General features: G+C 28.1%; 1 protein-coding gene and 1 long non-coding RNA gene across 2 annotated transcripts; both read left to right on the top strand.

Annotated features, from left to right (window-relative positions):
- Nucleotides 1-3,439: 3,439 nt before the first annotated feature.
- On the top strand, nt 3,440-6,674 carry LOC145763425 (uncharacterized). The gene is made up of 4 exons (XM_082574871.1): nt 3,440-3,576; nt 5,090-5,169; nt 5,386-5,447; nt 5,867-6,674. Exons 1-4 carry the CDS (start codon nt 3,466-3,468, stop codon nt 5,989-5,991), a joined length of 378 nt encoding a protein of 125 aa, XP_082430997.1. The 5' UTR covers nt 3,440-3,465; the 3' UTR covers nt 5,992-6,674.
- A 7,793-nt stretch (nt 6,675-14,467) lies between these two features.
- Nucleotides 14,468-16,977, top strand: LOC145763557 (uncharacterized). The gene is made up of 4 exons (XR_014288433.1): nt 14,468-14,601; nt 15,490-15,569; nt 15,794-15,855; nt 16,273-16,977. It is a non-coding gene; the product is annotated as an uncharacterized LOC145763557 (long non-coding RNA).
- The last annotated feature ends 3,032 nt before the right edge of the window (nt 16,978-20,009 follow it).

Here is a 20,009-nt window from a genome sequence, read left to right as displayed (position 1 = left end):
GTGAGTAAGGCACTATAAACAGTATGCACTTCTGCTAAGCCAAAACTTAATCAGCAGTTAAAATATTGGGCATCAATAATATCCCAAACTACCATAGTCAACAAGCACCTGTTATTAAACAGTTCTTTTGTTCAAGCTATATAAAATGGTTTATTGTCAAAGCTAAAATAATAATACAGGTGAATTTTATTTTTAAATCAACTTGGTTTGTTTGTATACATTAGAAATACTATACAACCTTCGTTTTGACTTTCATTTAACTTTCTCTGTATAAGACAATTTAGTCGAGTAGTTTCTTATAATTTAATTAAATAGTTAAAATTTAATTTTAGGTTTATAAATTTTAAATTTGGAGTAAGCAAGGTATAGCCTAAATAAATATAATATCAAGTATATCACCATGGACGATGAAAATAGATTAAGACGTCTTCTTATTGATTTTTTTAGGGAGTATGAAAAACAAGAGGTAACTTTAAAACTCTTTGCGAACCTCAATAACCTATTTTTTACATAAAACCAGTTTCAATTTACTATGATAGAAAGAACAAAAGATAACTTCTTAATTTTGCGCGAACCTAAATTACTCAAAAGTGTGTCCAAACGAGATTACTTCTTTTTGTTTATAATTTTTTGTTTTATTTAAAGATTCTTTATAGCATACCAACATACCAATAACCAATATTTAATCAAAAAACCAAAGATTTAACAATTAAAGTTAAGACATATATTTTACAAAAACTATATTTTACCAAAACTAAGACTTAAATTTTGCTATTTTTACTTTTTGGCAATGTACATTTAGAAAAGAGAATACGAAAATTATTTGAGAAGATTAATTCTTAAAGGAAGGACAGAAATTGGCTTTAATAGGTCTCTTGATAGGTAATAATGCAACAATAGTATGTAAACATTTTTAAACACCATAAAAAAAACTTTTTTAGTTTCTGATTTTATTTTAGAACTGCTTTTGATCACGTATATGCTGCAAGCAATGAAAATACGGGTATGGTAAATAAATTTAATACATTAATTGAAATAATTCTGATTTTTAACCCTGCCACAACAAACAAGTAAAATTTAAAATGTCGAAGGCAAACCACCCTATTTTAAAATTGCCTTATTTTATATTTCTTTTATCATTTAAAAAGCTTTATCACTTACAAAAAGTGTGACCAACAAATTGTTAAATTTTTCAAGGTCGTGATGAGATTTTTGTAATCATAGTGGATCACGAAACAAAGTACAACAAAGAAGCAGTAGACCTGTTCGTGAAACTGGAAGCACAAAAAGTTTTTCAGAAAATCAGACTTGGTCAATTTCGCTGGGTAAGAAAATGCCATAATATTTTATTTATTTTACAAATACTATAAAATCTTAACTTAAATTTGAATTATAACTACTTTGTTTAAAACAAAATTTTGTTCAATTTATTAGGTAAGGGCGGAAAAGGAACGGGATCGAAGGAATGATTAGCTTTTCAAGTTGTAAAAGCTGAAATTTACCAAGATAATTTTTTCAAATTCTTTAGATATATATATATTTTTCTCTGTTTAATTTTTAAAATAAAATCAAAGCAAAATGTTTAGCTAAAAAGTAGTTTTACAACAGTATATTAATAATTATTTAACATAAGTTAAAAATCAATTTAAATTAGAAGTGTCCGATAATTATGGAAAAAGTGATTTATTGCAGTAGCTAGAAGTAAAGTCACCAGGTTAAAGCTGTACCCAAATAAAACTGTAATTTAACAAGACTTGATAAGTATAAGAAGTGAATAGACTAACTGTTAACACTGTTTAACATGGGACTGGTATAAGATAACCATTTTCCCATTTCCCCCATCCTCTTAAGAGAATAGGTTTTTAATATTTTTATTAGGTAAGCCTGTGTGGTTAAAATGTTTTTATTGGGGAAGGGTAATATTCTAATGCAGTTTACTTGATCTAAAAATAATACGTAAAAATTTCTAAACCACTTAAGTATTAGCCATGTATGAATAAAGTTTCATTAGTAATCACAATATTTTGCAACACGTAATATCCGCAACTTTTATTAAGTAACAAATTTAGAACCGTAAAAACAGTTTTAAGCATATCTTTGCACTATAAGAAATGTGATAGGTCGAAGAGCATTAACCGGCAGCGTGGTGTAGTAGGGGCTATAAACGATATAAACTCCTGCTGAAAAAAACTAGGAATGGGACAAAATCAAAATTACTCGGATTAGTTAATCCGAGTAATTAAAAATCAGATACGATCGAATCCGAGTACTCGGGTATGACGTCATCAATATAAATGTTAATAAGGGTAAGTCGAAGGAAACTGCGCAATTTCAATATTAGAGAGCTATTTTACTTTTTCTTTTTATTACAAATCTACACGAAAATAAACTAATAGCAATTAACTTAATTAATAGCAATAACTAATTTTTTTTAATTCACGTGTAAAAATGTTAACATTTCTACATGCTTCGACTTCAAACGATTTCGCATTGGCAAAACTACAACCCTAGACGAACTAAACGGCTTAAATAAAACACATGTAGAAGGGCAAGAACAAAAAGTTAAACAACGCTGGGCGCTCATTGCGATGGCTCGCCCAAACTTGGACATTTAGTAGATTTAATACGCAGAGATGCAAAATATTGAATGACGTAAATTTTCATGTGCTGCTCGTATAATCTTACACGCACGATGTTTCAGATGTCATTTTTTTAAATATAAAAGGCAGCACACCGTCAACTTTTATCTTATAAGCTTTGTATGGTTGCGCAGATTTCGTTAAATTACGGCAAACGTTGTTTCGGCAACAAAAGCAAGCCTGTCTAGACAAGAAAAAAAAAACTTTCTTAAAATGTGACAAGTAATTCAATGTACATGCGTAAGACAGCCGAAACCCTAAAAAAATATTCGACGAGCCCGAATCCTAAAAACATCCGAATACTCGGATCGAGTATTCGGATTCGGATTCGACTTAACCCATCCCTAGTAAAACCCATATCTACAAACCGTAACAGTGAAATAGCGTGCTTTAGTTTATTTTTTAGAATAAGTAATCGGGTGTTAAGGGTTAACATAAGGCGTTAAGCTATCTGTTAACTCTTGGCATAAGAGTGGATATTAGAGGTTTTTCATATAAACGCTAACAACAGTGATAGCCTGGATTAGGTATACATTGACTGTAAAGCCCTATCAAAGAAAGTAATATTACTGAAATAAACCCTTTTAAATTTTATATTTAATGTTGTTTTAATTATTTAGGAAAATTTAAAATTTTATTGTAAAAATAACATAAATCATAAAAAACACTAGGTTTATTGTTTCCTTTCAAGGTATGGCGTTGGCTTAATTACCATTGTTGGACAGGAAAATAAACTAGTATGATCACCTTACACAACGTAACACTATATCTGTTAAAAGAAAGTGTATAACAAAGTGTATAGATTAGGTAATACCGAAATGAAGGTATGGCAGGAATAATTTATTTTATAGTAATTTATTCTTTACAGGCGTCAGTTACAAAATTATGGTCGGAGTCTTCAATAAAAATTTTAAAAAAGTGTTTAGAAATATTATTTGTAAGTTGAATTTTGTAAGGTATTATCTAAAAATTTATAGTATCACATATGACAATTTCATGGATAAATGTAATTAAAGTTTTTTTAAACCGTATAACAATATGAGCTTTTAAGTTACAAAAACAATTTTATTTGTTTAAAACAAGACTATTTTAAAGATACAAAAAATGATAAATTATCTAATTATTCAAAAAAAAACGCGAAGTTATATACTTAAAAGTGTCAACAATGATTTACTTTAAAAGTTAAATAAAGTATCAATTTTTCCTTAGAAATTAAAAAACGAGGGCACCAAATAAACCCAAATTAAAACTATGACAAACAATAAAGACCTGTTCACATGGCGTACGCAACGCAACGCAACGTAACGTAGTCTAAGATTTCGCAACCATTTAAAATGAACAGAGTCGTTCGTACGTACGAAAAGTGATATGACAATTTCATGGATAAATGTAATTAAAGTTTTTTTAAACCGTATAACAATATGAGCTTTTAAGTTACAAAAACAATTTTATTTGTTTAAAACAAGACCATTTTAAAGGTACAAAAAATGATAAATTATCTAATTATTCAAAAAAAAACGCGAAGTTATATACTTAAAAGTGTCAACAATGATTTACTTTAAAAGTTAAATAAAGCATCAATTTTTCCTTAGAAATTAAAAAACGAAGGCACCAAATAAACCCAAATTAAAATTATGACAAACAATAAAGACCTGTTCACATGGCGTACGCAACGCAACGTAACGTAGTGTAAGATTTCGCAACCATTTAAAATGAACAGAGTCGTTCGTACGTACGAAAAGTGATTTTGAAGAAAAACGTAAGTTTTTTACAAATTAATTATTTTAATATTTTATATTTTTATTAAATATTAAAAATTAGTTTTGACTAGGAATTTTACTTGTAAAATTAAAAAAAATTATATTAAACTACGAGTTTGTAAACGTTTATTACATAGGCATAGTTTGCGCATGCGCGGATTCAGTTTCGCTTTTGTACTTTAGTTTTAAAATTAAAAAAATTATTGTTTAAAAAGATGATTCATAAATAAAGTAACGTTATTCTCTTAAATATTAAAAACGGCGAGCACAAAATAAACCCAATTTAAAATATAACGTAAAATTATTTTCAAACAAAATATAATTTATAAACACTCAACAAACAACATGGATAATTAAATTTTAATAACTTGAAAAAAATTGTATTATATTAACATTTAAATTCATTCTGTATTTATTACAAAAAAGTCATTTTAATATTAAAAATTAAGTAACTGCGTATTTTTTTGAAACTGTGCCACATTGTGGCGAGTATACTTCGCGTTCGTATTTTTGTCTTCGTTCTTTACTTAATATTCAATATTTTTTATATTTTAACTTACAAAAATGTCACTTTTAAGTCAAATAGGTCGCTGTGTAACTTTAAATATTGGGGAAACGGAGGTAAAATCTTTTTTTACAGAATATAGAACAGTTCTAAAGTAGTTAACCGAGTTTATAATTTGTTTGTAGATAGAAAGACTGAGCAATGTTCTTAGTGCGCCAATCTCACAAGGCCAAAATAATTTTTCAGTTGTGATTTATATTTTCAGGTAAGACAATTATAAACATTTAAACAATAATCAGCATTTTTTTAGAAGTTCAAACTAGTTTTCTTTTTGTCAAACTAAGGTAAGAGCGCACAACTTTTTTATAAAGTATTTCCTTTGCTTAAAAGCCCTCTAAAAAATATTTTGAATAAAGTTATGTGAGATAGACCAATTATAAAAATATTGCTTCTGTGTTGCAAAATATAAATTGTTATTTAGTGACTCTGGTCAGCTTGGCAACAATCGTTTTAGCGATGGACCCCATAATAGCCAAAGATTAGGTAAAATATGTAAATATATGTCATTTTATTATCCATTTTTCTATTTAAGTTATTGTCTTTGTCTATAAGCGTGGTGTACTGGCATAAACACTTGCTATACCACATAAGTTTGTGTGTTTAATTCCCACTGCTCTCATGCTGTAGCACTTTTGAGTAAGGTGCTATAAATGGTATATGAACTCCTGCTAAGCCAATACTTAATTAGCAATTTAAATTGGAAAATTATGATCTATAATACTCCAAACTGTCAAAGGCAACTCGAGACTAGGTCAGGGTAACTGATGTTATTCTATGTTTAGGCCGTGAAGTTGACTTTCCCACATCGAAAACTAAGATTTAAAATAAGTCCTAGTATGTGGACCTACTCGATTAAGTAACCTTTAATAACTCCACAGGTTTATTTGTTTTTGTAATTTTAGAGTTTGCTATCGGGTTCCGCCGTGAAATTGCTTTCAGAAATGAACCCATTAATGATTTTATTGAACAGGCAGTTGAAGAAATTATAAATGACCTTAACAGTGGATTATTCTTTGTGTTCAGTTAGATGCAGCGTATGTTCATCTGACTTTCAGCATCCAAATGTATGCCTAGTAAAACTGTTTTAAAGGTAGCTAACATGTACAGTTGTGTATTAGAGTAGTGATAAAGTAATATAACTTAGGTTGCACATACTTTCATGATTATAAAAATTGGCCAAATGCCTAGCAAGGGTTAATTTTTTTTTTCTTAAAGTTTGTTTTAATTTAACTTAACTTGCTTGTCTGCTAAGTAAAAGGTAAAGTCACAATATTATAAATAGCCACGTGATATTGATTGTATTAAATCATATCGGTATTTATTTCTTTGAAAAAAAATTCTTTAGAAAAAACGTATGCTTTTCTGAAGGTTTTGGCTTATAGTTACTATAATACTTAGAATAACAGTTTAAAATGCCTATAAGTTTTTAATATAACAAAACTAACACTGCTATTGGGCATTTGCTGCGTTTAAAGCTTAAATAAAATTTAATTTTAAACTTAAAAAGTGCTTTATTTTACGTAGGCTATTCTTTATTAAATTAAAAATGCTATAAATATGCTGTATTTTTTGTTAACATTACTTTTTTTTAAATTATAAATTTATGTACGTTAAAGTTCTAAGGTGTATAATAAATAAAATTTGTATTGTTTTCATAAGTGGTTACTTTTTAAATCAGTTTTAACAAAACTAAAATAGAAATATAAGTTGAAAACCCTTTTTGTTTTTATCATTTATGTGTGAATAAAAGTATTACAAAAGAAAACAAGTATTTTCTTTTTATACAAAACAAAAATACTTTTACATTTTTTATTAATTAGTTTAATATTTAAATATATTTATAAATCTAATTTGTTTAAAACATATTTATAAATCTAATTTGTTATGGGTTGGCCTATATGATGTAACAATAACAAATAAATCAGACAAAATCCAAACCTTGTATATTACAAAAAAATTTAAATTGACTGACTGACATCTAACAGTTATTTCGAAAATATAAAGGAACGGTATGTACCTTTAAAGTAAATATTTAGATGAATTTTAACTCTATAAACAACGCACTCATTTTGAATTTAGGATGGGATATTTAACTAAAGTTTAGGAGCTCCATTAGCGTCGTCCGCTGGTTTAAACGAGTAGTACAAAAATAATTAAGGAAGGGGCGGAATGTACAAAAAAAGATTAGGGTAAGATTATAAAAATTCCGCATTTTCTGCATTTTATAAACTTGGCTGACGACGCAAACAGAGCTCCATCGTGTACCGCATTCAATTTACATATTAGTTTAACCATGACAGAAACATAGATTTAATTTTAACTAGGTTTCCATAGAAAAAAGATGTCGTCAGTTTACCCTGTCAAATCGTATGGAGAAGAAGTATCTGGAAAAGATTTACCCAACGACTTAAACTCAATTCGTGTTATCAAAAATGGATTTGATAACACAGTTTGGGGTTCTAACCCTTTACTATTCAAAATAGAGCCTACAAGTTTTGCAGGAAAAAAATTAGCAAGTTTTTGTAACAAGTTATCAGACAAAGCACCTGATTTTAAAAGATATCAGAATTATTTAGCGCGGGGCCAGTGTGAAGGTCTGAAACCAATCAGTTTTCGATCACCTAATCCGTTTCTAGGCGGTCTTAATGTTTTTACAGGTAAATGCATTATAGTAGATTAAACCAAGAACAGCCTAAATTAATGTTAACACAGTTCAGGTCTGCGTACGTAAGATGTAATTTTTGTAGATAAATGCACGCTAAACACCCCCCTTTTCACCTTTCGTATTTACAAAATTAGCAGTATATTACAGTTATAACTCTTGGTGCGGTAGTACTACAATGACAGCAGTAAAATTAAAGTCAATACTAGCCAGCAATAAAACCAAATAAATTACATTTTTTGTGTCATCACAAAAACTTATTAGGCTTTATATAATTAGCCTTTACCTTATCGTATAATAGACACCTATAAATCTTAATAGCAAGATCTTTATAATGATTCCATTACTTTTAAAACGCAAATAACAAATTGCGTTCAATTTTACCAAACAAAATTGTTAAATTTTGTAGTTTTGTGTGATATTTTGTAATCATAGTACATATAACATTTTTGTCAGATGCCATGAAATCCCCATTTAATAATGACCCCAAAAAAATGGAAGACACAATTTCTAGTCGTGCATACAACATCATTGTAAAATCAATTCATAAGCTGCCATCAGCAAAAGTTGGACCTCAGTAAAGAATGAGAAACACCCACATTTTTGTAGAAAAATGGAGTAAAAAAAACATACCCACATTTTAAATAAAATCATGATTTTATATATATAAAACAACAAAGTAAAAGTTAATTAAAAATATTTAGTGAATAATTTCATGGCCTAATTAAAGGTAAAATAATTTTTACTCATTTTTTCGTTTAAATTGAAAGTAAATTAAATATATTAAAAACACAGATGACAAAATCATCATCCAATCCGTTTCTGGTTTGTAAGTTACTGGCATCGGACCTTTAAAATCTTTTTCGCTTATTTTAAAAATACTTAAATTTTGATTTTTTAAAGTTAGATTATTCCCCACATAACCAATAGGTTTTGCAAGGACTTTAGTTGTTCGTTGAACAAATTTAATAAAATCAACCAAGTCAGTACCAGATTGATTAAATCTTAAAATAGCTTTTGGTCCTTGAAATATCACTAAATTTGGCAAAGCCAATGTTCCAAATCTAAAACAAATCAAATTAAGAGAGTTTAATTAGTTTTATTTTTAAAACCAACCTAAAAATTAACAATAAGTTACATTTATAATAAATTGTACCAGTAATATTTAAGGTTATGATTGATATTAAATATCAACAAAATGGTGATAAATATTCATACTGTTAATATGAGTTAAAGTAGCTGGGCATCAAGCAATCCTTGAGTTTAATTCCCATTGATTTTATGTATAAGGCAAGGAGTAAACTTAGTATGTTATCTATATGGAAACTTACAAAAAAAAAACAAAAGTTGGTATTGCAATTAGATGGTAGCTTAATATACCAAATAAAAAACAACCATAAAAGCCAATAAAATATAGTGTAATTGAGGAAAGAGCATAAAAATTACTCGGCAGCGTGGTTTAGTGGTTAAAACACTTGCTTAACTACATGAGGTCAGCGGTTTAATTCCCGCTTGTTTCATGCTGTAGTGAGTAAGGCACTATAAACAGTATGCACTTCTGCTAAGCCAAAACTTAATGAGCAGTTAAAATATTGGGCATCAATAATATCCCAAACTACTATAGTCAACAAGCACCTGTTATTAAACAGTTCTTTTGTTCAAGCTATATAAAATGGTTTATTGTCAAAGCTAAAATAATAATACAGGTGAATTTTATTTTTAAATCAACTTGGTTTGTTTGTATACATTAGAAATACTATACAACCTTCGTTTTGACTTTCATTTAACTTTCTCTGTATAAGACAATTTAGTCGAGTAGTTTCTTATAATTTAATTAAATAGTTAAAATTTAATTTTAGGTTTATAAATTTTAAATTTGGAGTAAGCAAGGTATAGCCTAAATAAATATAATATCAAGTATATCACCATGGACGATGAAAATAGATTAAGACGTCTTCTTATTGATTTTTTTAGGGAGTATGAAGAACAAGAGGTAACTTTAAAACTCTTTGCGAACCTCAATAACCTATTTTTTACATAAAACCAGTTTCAATTTACTATGATAGAAAGAACAAAAGATAACTTCTTAATTTTGCGCGAACCTAAATTACTCAAAAGTGTGTCCAAACGAGATTACTTCTTTTTGTTTATAATTTTTTGTTTTATTTAAAGATTCTTTATAGCATACCAACATACCAATAACCAATATTTAATCAAAAAACCAAAGATTTAACAATTAAAGTTAAGACATATATTTTACCAAAACTATAAGACTTAAATTTTGCTATTTTTGCTTTTTGGCAATGTACATTTAGAAAAGAGAATACGAAAATGATTTGAGAAGATTAATTCTTAAAGGAAGGACAGAAATTGGCTTTAATAGGTCTCTTGATAGGTAATAATGCAACAATAGTATGTAAACATTTTTAAACACCATAAAAAAAACTTTTTTAGTTTCTGATTTTATTTTAGAACTGCTTTTGATCACGTATATGCTGCAAACAATAAAAATACGGGTATAGTAAATAAATTTAATACATTAATTGAAATAATTCTGATTTTTAACCCTGCCACAACAAACAAGTAAAATTTAAAATGTCAAAGGCAAACCACCCTATTTAAAATTGCCCTATTTTATATTTCTTTTATCATTTAAAAAGCTTTATCACTTACAAAAAGTGTGACCAACAAATTGTTAAATTTTTCAAGGTCGTGATGAGATTTTTGTAATCATAGTGGATCACAAAACAACGTACAACAAAGAAGCAGTAGACCTGTTCGTGGAACAGGAAGCACAAAAAGTTTTTCAGAAAATCAGACTTGGTCAATTTCGCTGGGTAAGAAAATGCCATAATATTTTATTTATTTTACAAATACTATAAAATCTTAACTTAAATTTAAACTATAACCACTTTGTTTAAAACAAAATTTTGTTCAATTTATTAGGTAAGGGCGGAAAAGGAACGGGATCGAAGGAATGCTTAGCTTTTCAAGTTGTAAAAGCTGAAATTTACCAAGATAATTTTTTCAAATTCTTTAGATATATATATATATTTTTTTTCTCTGTTTAATTTTTAAAATAAAATCAAAGCAAAATGTTTTGCTAAAAAGTAGTTTCACAACAATATATTAATATTTATTTAACATAAGTTAAAAATCAATTTAAATTAGAAGTGCCCAATAATTATGAGAAAAAGTGATTTATTGCAGTAGCTAGAAGTAAAGTCACCATGTTAAAGCTGTACCCAAATAAAACTGTAATTTAACAAGACTTGATAAATATAAGAAGTGAATAGACTAACTGTTAACACTGTTTAACATGGGACTGGTACAAGATATCTATTTTCCCATTTCCCCCATCCTCTTAAGAGAATAGGTTTTTGATATTTTTATTAGGTAAGCCTGTGTGGTTAAAATGTTTTTATTGGGGAAGGGTATGACGTGTTTTATTTGGAAAGGGTATGACGTGTTTGAGGTATTCGTAAACCCCGGACTCAAGAGTGAATAGCGTGGTATTGGTGCCACTCGAACCCAAACCTTTTAGCTTGTGGTTCGACGCCATGATCGGTTCACCACACTACCGGATTAAAAAAAAAACCTTACAGCTGAGCTTAAAAACCAAAATGCTATTTTACTGACACCAAGCGGGCAATTTTGTTTAAATCGAGTAAAGGCTAAAATAAATCACTGTGGGTTATTTAATCTGATAAGGCAATATTCTAATGCAGTTTACTTGATCTAAAAATAATACGTAAAAATTTCTAAACCACTTAAGTATTGGCCATGTATGAATAAAGTTTCATTAGTAATCACAATATTTTGCAACACGTAATACCCGCAACTTTTATTAAGTAACAAATTCAGAACCGTAAAAACAGTTGTTAGGCATATCTTTGTATTATAAGAAATGTCATAAATCGAAGAGCATTAACTTTTCAACTAATTTCATTTTTGTTCAAACTAATTTGTACCCGATGCTTTCCACAAATGCCTAGTAAAAACCCATATCTACAAACTGTAACAGTGAAATAGCGTGCTTTTGTTTATTTTTTTAGAATAAGTAATCGGATGTTAAGGGTTAACATAAGGCGATAAGCTATCTGTTAACTCTTGGCATAAGAGTAGATATTAGAGGTTTTTCATATAAACGCTAACAACGGTGATAGCCTGGGTTGAATATACATTGACTGTAAAGCCTTCAAGAAAATCAATATTGCTAAAATGAACCCTATTAAATTAGAAAACTTAAAATCCTTTGTTTGGAAAATTTGAGAATGTGTAAAACAATGATGTTCCTGTTTTGTTTTTGCATGGCATTGTTCTAGGTTACCAAACAAATGTTAAATTTTTTCAAGTAACATGACACATCTACATAAGAATCATGATACGATCTGGTATAGTAAGTGATATAGGTTTAAAATTATTGTGAAAGTTTTTCAATATAAGTTAGGTTCTATAGAAGAAATTTTGTAACAACGTAAGTTTTAAATTTAGAAATAATTTAAGGAAAACAAATATTTGAAGTATTATATACCTGAGAGTGACAACAACTATTTACTTTAAAACTTAAAAAAATAAATTTTATGACGGAAAATTATTTTCAAACAAAATATTATTTATAAACACTCAACAAACAATATAGATAATTAATTTTTAATAACTTGAAAAAAATTGTATTATATTTAACATTTAAATTAATTCTGTATTTATTACAAAAAAGTCATTTTAATATTAAAAATTATTTAACTGCGTATTTTTTTGAAACTATGCCATATAGCGGCGAGTATACTTCGCGTTCGTATTTTTTGTCTTTGTCCTTTATTTAATATTCAATATTTTTTATATTTTTCAATATTTTATATAATTTTTTTTTAATATATTATTTTTTTAAAGCTTTAAAATAATTGTCTATGTAAACATTTTTAAACACCATAAAAAAAACTTTTTTAGTTTCTGATTGTATTTTAGAACTGCTTTTTATCACGTATATGCTGAAAACAATAAAAATACGGGTATAGTAAATAAATTTAATACATTAATTGAAATAATTCTGATTTTTAACCCTGCCACAACAAACAAGTAAAATTTAAAATGTCGAAGGCAAACCGCCCTATTTTAAAATTGCCTTATTTTATATTTCTTTTATCATTTAAAAAGCTTTATCACTTACAAAAAGTGTGACCAACAAATTGTTAAATTTTTCAAGGTCGTGATGAGATTTTTGTAATCATAGTGGATCACAAAACAACGTACAACAAAGAAGAAGTAGACTCGTTCGTGGAACAGGAAGCACAAAAAGTTTTTCAAAAAATTCAACTTTATCAATTTCGCTGGGTAAGAAAATGCCATAATATTTTATTTATTTTACAAATACTATAAAATCTTAACTTAAATTTAAACTATAACCACTTTGTTTAAAACAAAATTTTGTTCAATTTATTAGGTAAGGGCGGAAAAGGAACGGGATCGAAGGAATGCTTAGCTTTTCAAGTTGTAAAAGCTGAAATTTACCAAGATATTTTTTTTAAATTCTTTAGATATATGTATATATATATTTTTCTTTGTTTAATTTTTAAAATAAAATCAAAGCAAAATGTTTAGCTAAAAAGTAGTTTTACAACAGTATATTAATATTTATTTAACATAAGTTAAAAATCAATTTAAATTAGAAGTGCCCAATAATTATGAGAAAAAGTGATTTATTGCAGTAGCTAGAAGTAAAGTCACCATGTTAAAGCTGTACCCAAATAAAACTGTAATTTAACAAGACTTGATAAATATAAGAAGTGAATAGACTAACTGTTAACACTGTTTAACATGGGACTGGTACAAGATATCTATTTTCCCATTTCCCCCATCCTCTTAAGAGAATAGGTTTTTGATATTTTTATTAGGTAAGCCTGTGTGGTTAAAATGTTTTTATTGGGGAAGGGTATGACGTGTTTTATTTGGAAAGGGTATGACGTGTTTGAGGTATTCGTAAACCCCGGACTCAAGAGTGAATAGCGTGGTATTGGTGCCACTCGAACCCAAACCTTTTAGCTTGTGGTTCGACGCCATGATCGGTTCACCACACTACCGGATTAAAAAAAAAACCTTACAGCTGAGCTTAAAAACCAAAATGCTATTTTACTGACACCAAGCGGGCAATTTTGTTTAAATCGAGTAAAGGCTAAAATAAATCACTGTGGGTTATTTAATCTGATAAGGCAATATTCTAATGCAGTTTACTTGATCTAAAAATAATACGTAAAAATTTCTAAACCACTTAAGTATTGGCCATGTATGAATAAAGTTTCATTAGTAATCACAATATTTTGCAACACGTAATACCCGCAACTTTTATTAAGTAACAAATTCAGAACCGTAAAAACAGTTGTTAGGCATATCTTTGTATTATAAGAAATGTCATAAATCGAAGAGCATTAACTTTTCAACTAATTTCATTTTTGTTCAAACTAATTTGTACCCGATGCTTTCCACAAATGCCTAGTAAAAACCCATATCTACAAACTGTAACAGTGAAATAGCGTGCTTTTGTTTATTTTTTTAGAATAAGTAATCGGATGTTAAGGGTTAACATAAGGCGATAAGCTATCTGTTAACTCTTGGCATAAGAGTAGATATTAGAGGTTTTTCATATAAACGCTAACAACGGTGATAGCCTGGGTTGAATATACATTGACTGTAAAGCCTTCAAGAAAATCAATATTGCTAAAATGAACCCTATTAAATTAGAAAACTTAAAATCCTTTGTTTGGGAAATTTGAGAATGTGTAAAACAATGATGTTCCTGTTTTGTTTTTGCCTGGCATTGTTCTAGGTTACCAAACAAATGTTAAATTTTTTCAAGTAACATGACACATCTACATAAGAATCATGATACGATCTGGTATAGTAAGTGATATAGGTTTAAAATTATTGTGAAAGTTTTTCAATATAAGTTAGGTTCTATAGAAGAAATTTTGTAACAACGTAAGTTTTAAGTTTAGAAATAATTTAAGGAAAACAAATATTTGAAGTATTATATACCTGAGAGTGACAACAACTATTTACTTTAAAACTTAAAAAAATAAATTTTATGACGGAAAATTATTTTCAAACAAAATATTATTTATAAACACTCAACAAACAATATAGATAATTAATTTTTAATAACTTGAAAAAAATTGTATTATATTTAACATTTAAATTAATTCTGTATTTATTACAAAAAAAGTCATTTTAATATTAAAAATTATTTAACTGCGTATTTTTTTGAAACTATGCCATATAGCGGCGAGTATACTTCGCGTTCGTATTTTTTGTCTTTGTTCTTTATTTAATATTCAATATTTTTTATATTTTTCAATATTTTATATAATTTTTTTTTTAATATATTATTTTTTTATAGCTTTAAAATAATTGTCTTATTTTAACATTTAATTTTGTTGTAGTCATTACAAAACAAAATCAATTTGTTATCAAAAATTTAAATACCCGCGTTTCAATCGTCGCAACCACGTGATTAATTTCGCAGTCACGTGATTAGTTGTAACGCTTCTATTTTAAATTAGTATATTTTTAATATTTTAATCTTAAATTTAACATCGTTTGAAATGTTATTAATATTAACACAAAAAATTTTATATTAGCACTAACTTTTTTTTAAACGAAACAAAAAGTTTTTACCCTATTCTATAATTATTTTGTTTTATACGTACATAATATCTTCTATCTTCTAAATTAATTACAAAAATGTCACTTTTAATTCAAATAGGCCGCTATGTAACTTTAAATATTGGCGAAACAGAGGTAAAATCTTTTTTTTCAGAATATAGAACAGTTCTAAAGTAGTTAACCGAGTTTATAATTTGTTTGTAGATAGAAAGATTCAGAAATGTTCTTAGTGCGCCAATCTTACAAGGCCAAAATAATTTTTCGGTTGTGATTTACGTTTTCAGGTAAGACAATAATAAACATTTAAAGAATAATTAACATTTTTTTTGAAGTTGAAACTAAATATTTTTATTTTTTTTTGTCAAACTAAGGTAAGAGCGCACAACTTTTTTATAAAGTATTTCCTTTGCTTAAAAGCCCTCTAAAAAATATTTTGAATAAAGTTATGTGAGATAGACCAATTATAAAAATATTGCTTCTGTGTTGCAAAATATAAATTGTTATTTAGTGACTCTGGTCAGCTTGGCAACAATCGTTTTAGCGATGGACCCCACAATAGCCAAAGATTAGGTAAAATATGTAAATATATATAACATTTTATCATCTATTTTTCTATTTGAGTTATTGTCTTTGTCTAAAAGCATGGTGTAGTGGCATAAACACTTGCTATACCACATAAGATTGTGTGTTTAATTCCCACTGCTCTCATGCTGTAGCACCTTTGAGTAAGGTGTTATAAACGGTATATGAACTCCTGCTAAGCCAATACTTAATTAGCAATTTAAATTGGGCAATTATGATCTATAATACTCCAAACTGTCAAAGACAACTCGAGACTAGGTCAGGGTAACTGATGTTACTCTATGTTTAGGCCGTAAAGTCGACTTTCCACATCAAAAACAAAGATTTAAAAAAAGACCAAGTATGTGAACCTTGATTAAGTAACCTTTAATAACTCAACAGGTTTATTTGTTTTTGTAATTTTAGATTTTGCTATCGGGTTCCACCGTGAAATTGCCTTCAGAAATGAACCCATTAATGATTTTATTGAACAAGCAATTGAAGGAATTATGAATGACCTTAACAGTGGATTATTCTTTCTGTTCAGTTAAATGCAACGTGTGTTCATCTGACTTTTAGCATCCAAATGTATGTCTTGTAAAACTTTTCTGTTTTAATGCTAGCTAACGTATCATTGTATATAGTATAGAAGTGTTGAAGTGATATAACTTAGGTTGCACATACTTTCATGATTATAAAAACTGGCCAAATGCCTAGCAAGGGTTATTTTTTTTTCTTAAAGTTTGTTTTAATTTAACTTAACTATCTTGTCCGCTTAGTCAAAAGTAAAGTCATAATTCATAAATAGCCACGTGATATTGATTGTATTAAATCAAATTGGTATTTATTTTTTTGAAAAAGTGCCTTTGTAAAAATGCTTTTCTAAAGGTTCGGTTTACAGTTACTATAATACTGGAACAACAGTTTAAAAATAACTATAATTTTTAATATAACAAAACTAACACTGCTACTAGGCATTTGCTGCGTTTAAAGCTTAAATAAAATTTAATTTTAAACTTAAAAAGTGCTTTATTTTACGGAGGCTGTTCTTTATTAAATTAAAAATGCTATAAATATGCTGTATTTTTTGTTAATATTATTTTTTTAAATTATAAATTTATATTCGTTAAAGTTTCAAGGTGTATAATAAATAAAAATTGTATTGCTTTCATAAGTGGTTACTTTTTAATTTATAATTTAAACAGAACTAAAATAGAAATAGAAGTTAAAATCCCTTTTTGTTTTTATCATTTATGTGTGAATAAAAGTATTACAAAGAAAAAAAATATTTTCTTTTTATACAAAACAAAAATACTTTTACATTTTTCATTAATTAGTTTATTAATTTAATATTTTAACCATATTTATAAATACAATTTGTTATGGGTTGGCCTATATGATGTAACAATAACAAATAAATCAGGCAAAATCCAAACCTTGTATATTACAAAAAAATTTAAATTGACTGACTGACATCTAACAGTTATTTTGAAAATTTAAAAGCACGGTATGTACTTTTGAAGTAGATATTTAGATGAATTTTAACTCTATAAACAACGCACTCATTTTGAATTTAGGATGGGATATTTAACTAAAGTTTAGGAGCTCCATTAGCGTCGTCCGCTGGTTTAAACGAGTAGTACAAAAATAAATAAAGGGCGGAATGTACAAAGAAAGATTAGGGTAAGGTTTTATAAATTCCTTTCATTCAGCATTTTATAAACTTGGCGGACGACGCAAACAGAGCTCCATCGTGTACTGCATTAAATTTACATATTACTTTAACCATAAAACATAGATTTAATTTTAACCAGGTTTCAATAGAAAAAAGATGTCGTCAGCAGTATACCCTGCCAAATCATGTGGAGAAGAAGTATCTGGAAAAGATTTACCCAACGACTTAAACTCAATTCGTGTTATCAAAAATGGATTTGATAACACAGTTTGGGGTTCTAACCCATTGCTATTCAAAATAGAGCCTACAAGTTTTGCAGGAAGAAAATTAGCAAGTTTTTGTAAGAAGTTATCAGACAAAGCACCTGATTTTAAAAGATATCAGAATTATTTAGCGCGGGGCCAGTGTGAAGGTCCGAAACCATTGAGTTTTCGATCACCTAATCCGTTTCTAGGCGGGCTTAACGTTTTTACAGGTAAATGTATTATAGTAGATTAAACCAAAAACAGCCTAAATTAATGTTAACACAGTTCAGGTCTGCGTACGTAAGATATAATTTTTGTAGATAAATGCACGCTAAACACCCCCCTTTTCACAATTCGTATTTACAAAATTAGCAGTATATTACAGTTATAACTCTTGGTGCGGTAGTACTACAATGACAGCAGTAAAATTAGAGTCAATACTAGCCAGCAATAAAACCAAATAATTACATTTTTTGTGTCATCACAAAAACTTATTAGGCTTTATATAATTAGCCTATACCTTATCGTATAATAGACACCAAACAAAATTGTTAAATTTTGTAGTTTTGTGTGATATTTTGTAACCATAGTACATATAACATTTTTGTCAGATGCCATGAAATCCCCATTTAATAATGACCCCAAAAAAATGGAAGACACATTTTCTAGTCGTGCATACAACATCATTGTAAAATCAATTCATAAGCTGCCAAACTCAAAAGTTGGACCTCAGTAAAGAATGAGAAACACCTACCTTTTTGTAGAAAAATGGAGTAAAAAAAACATACCCACATTTTAAATAAAATCATGATTTTATATATACATATAAAACAACAAAGTAAAAGTTAATTAAAAATATTTAGTGAATAATTTCATGGCCTAATTAAAGGTAAAATAATTTTTACTCATTTTTTCGTTTAAATTGAAAGTAAATTAAATATATTAAAAACACAGATGACAAAATCATCATCCAATCCGTTTCTGGTTTGTAAGTTACCGGCATCGGACCTTTAAAATCTTTTTCGCTTATTTTAAAAATACTTAAATTTTGATTTTTTAAAGTTAGATTATTCCCCACATAACCAATAGGTTTTGCCAGGACTTTAGTTGTCCGTTGAACAAATTTAATAACATCAACCAAATCAGTACCAGATTGGTTAAATCTTAGAATAGCTTTGGGTCCTTGAAAAATTACCAAATTTGGCAAAGCCAGTGTTCCAAATCTAAAACAAATCAAATAAAGAGAGTTTAATTATTTTTATTTTTAAAACTAACATAAAGAAATTTTAACAATAACTTACGTTTACAACAAATAGTACCAGCAATATTTAAGGTTATGATTAATAATAAAATATCAACAAAATGGTAATAAATATTTTTACTGTTAATATGACACAGTAATTAAAGTAGCTTGGCATCGAGCAATCCTTAAGTTTAATTTCCACTGCTATCATGTATAATACAAGGCGTAAACTTAGTAGATCATTTATATCAAACTATTATCAAACTTGCACTATTATCAAACTTGCAAAGGGACCCAAAATTGGGTATGGCAAATTAAATGGTAGCTTATTTATACCAAACAAAATTCCAATAATATATAGTCTATTTAAAGACAGAGCATAAAGCGAGGTGTAGTAGTCGAAACACTTGCTTCACTACACAAGGTCCTGGGTAGATTCCTACTGCTCTCATGCTATTATGTCCTTGAGTAAGGTGCAATAATCAGTATAAACTCCTGCTGAGCCAACCCTAATCAGCAGTTTAACAATGGAGCAATTATAATCAATATTATTTGAAACTGCCAAAGGCAACTCAAGACTGGGATATGGTAATTGATGTTACTCTATGTTTAGGTCAAAAAGTTTACCTTACCATGTCAAGGATAAATAAATGTTTAAAAAAATTCATGTTTTTTTAATCATTCATAAAATAGTAAATAAATAAAATATTTTTTCACTTACCTTATGTGGTTATTTGTTGATGTTAACTGGGTTTCAAAATCAACCGCAAATATTGGAACAGTTGGAAAAATGTGACCAATTGAGTTAATTGCTGGGGCTAACTTCATTGAAAACGGGCACCAAGTTGCATAAAAGTAAACCACTGCACACATACCAGCTGTGTAGTTATCTAAATGAGTAAATAATTGAACTGAACTCAATAAAATTAACTCAGGATAAGTGTGGTTGGTTAAAGTTGGAAGTTTATAACATGGTGGATCTGGCTCAACGGCGTTTAAT

This window comes from Corella eumyota, chromosome 1 (genome assembly GCF_963082875.1).
Source record: "Corella eumyota chromosome 1, kaCorEumy4.1, whole genome shotgun sequence".
NCBI classification, from domain to species: Eukaryota; Metazoa; Chordata; class Ascidiacea; order Phlebobranchia; family Corellidae; genus Corella; species Corella eumyota.
The sequence above is the reverse complement of the archived record's forward strand: the minus strand, read 5'-3'. Positions and strand labels throughout refer to the sequence as shown.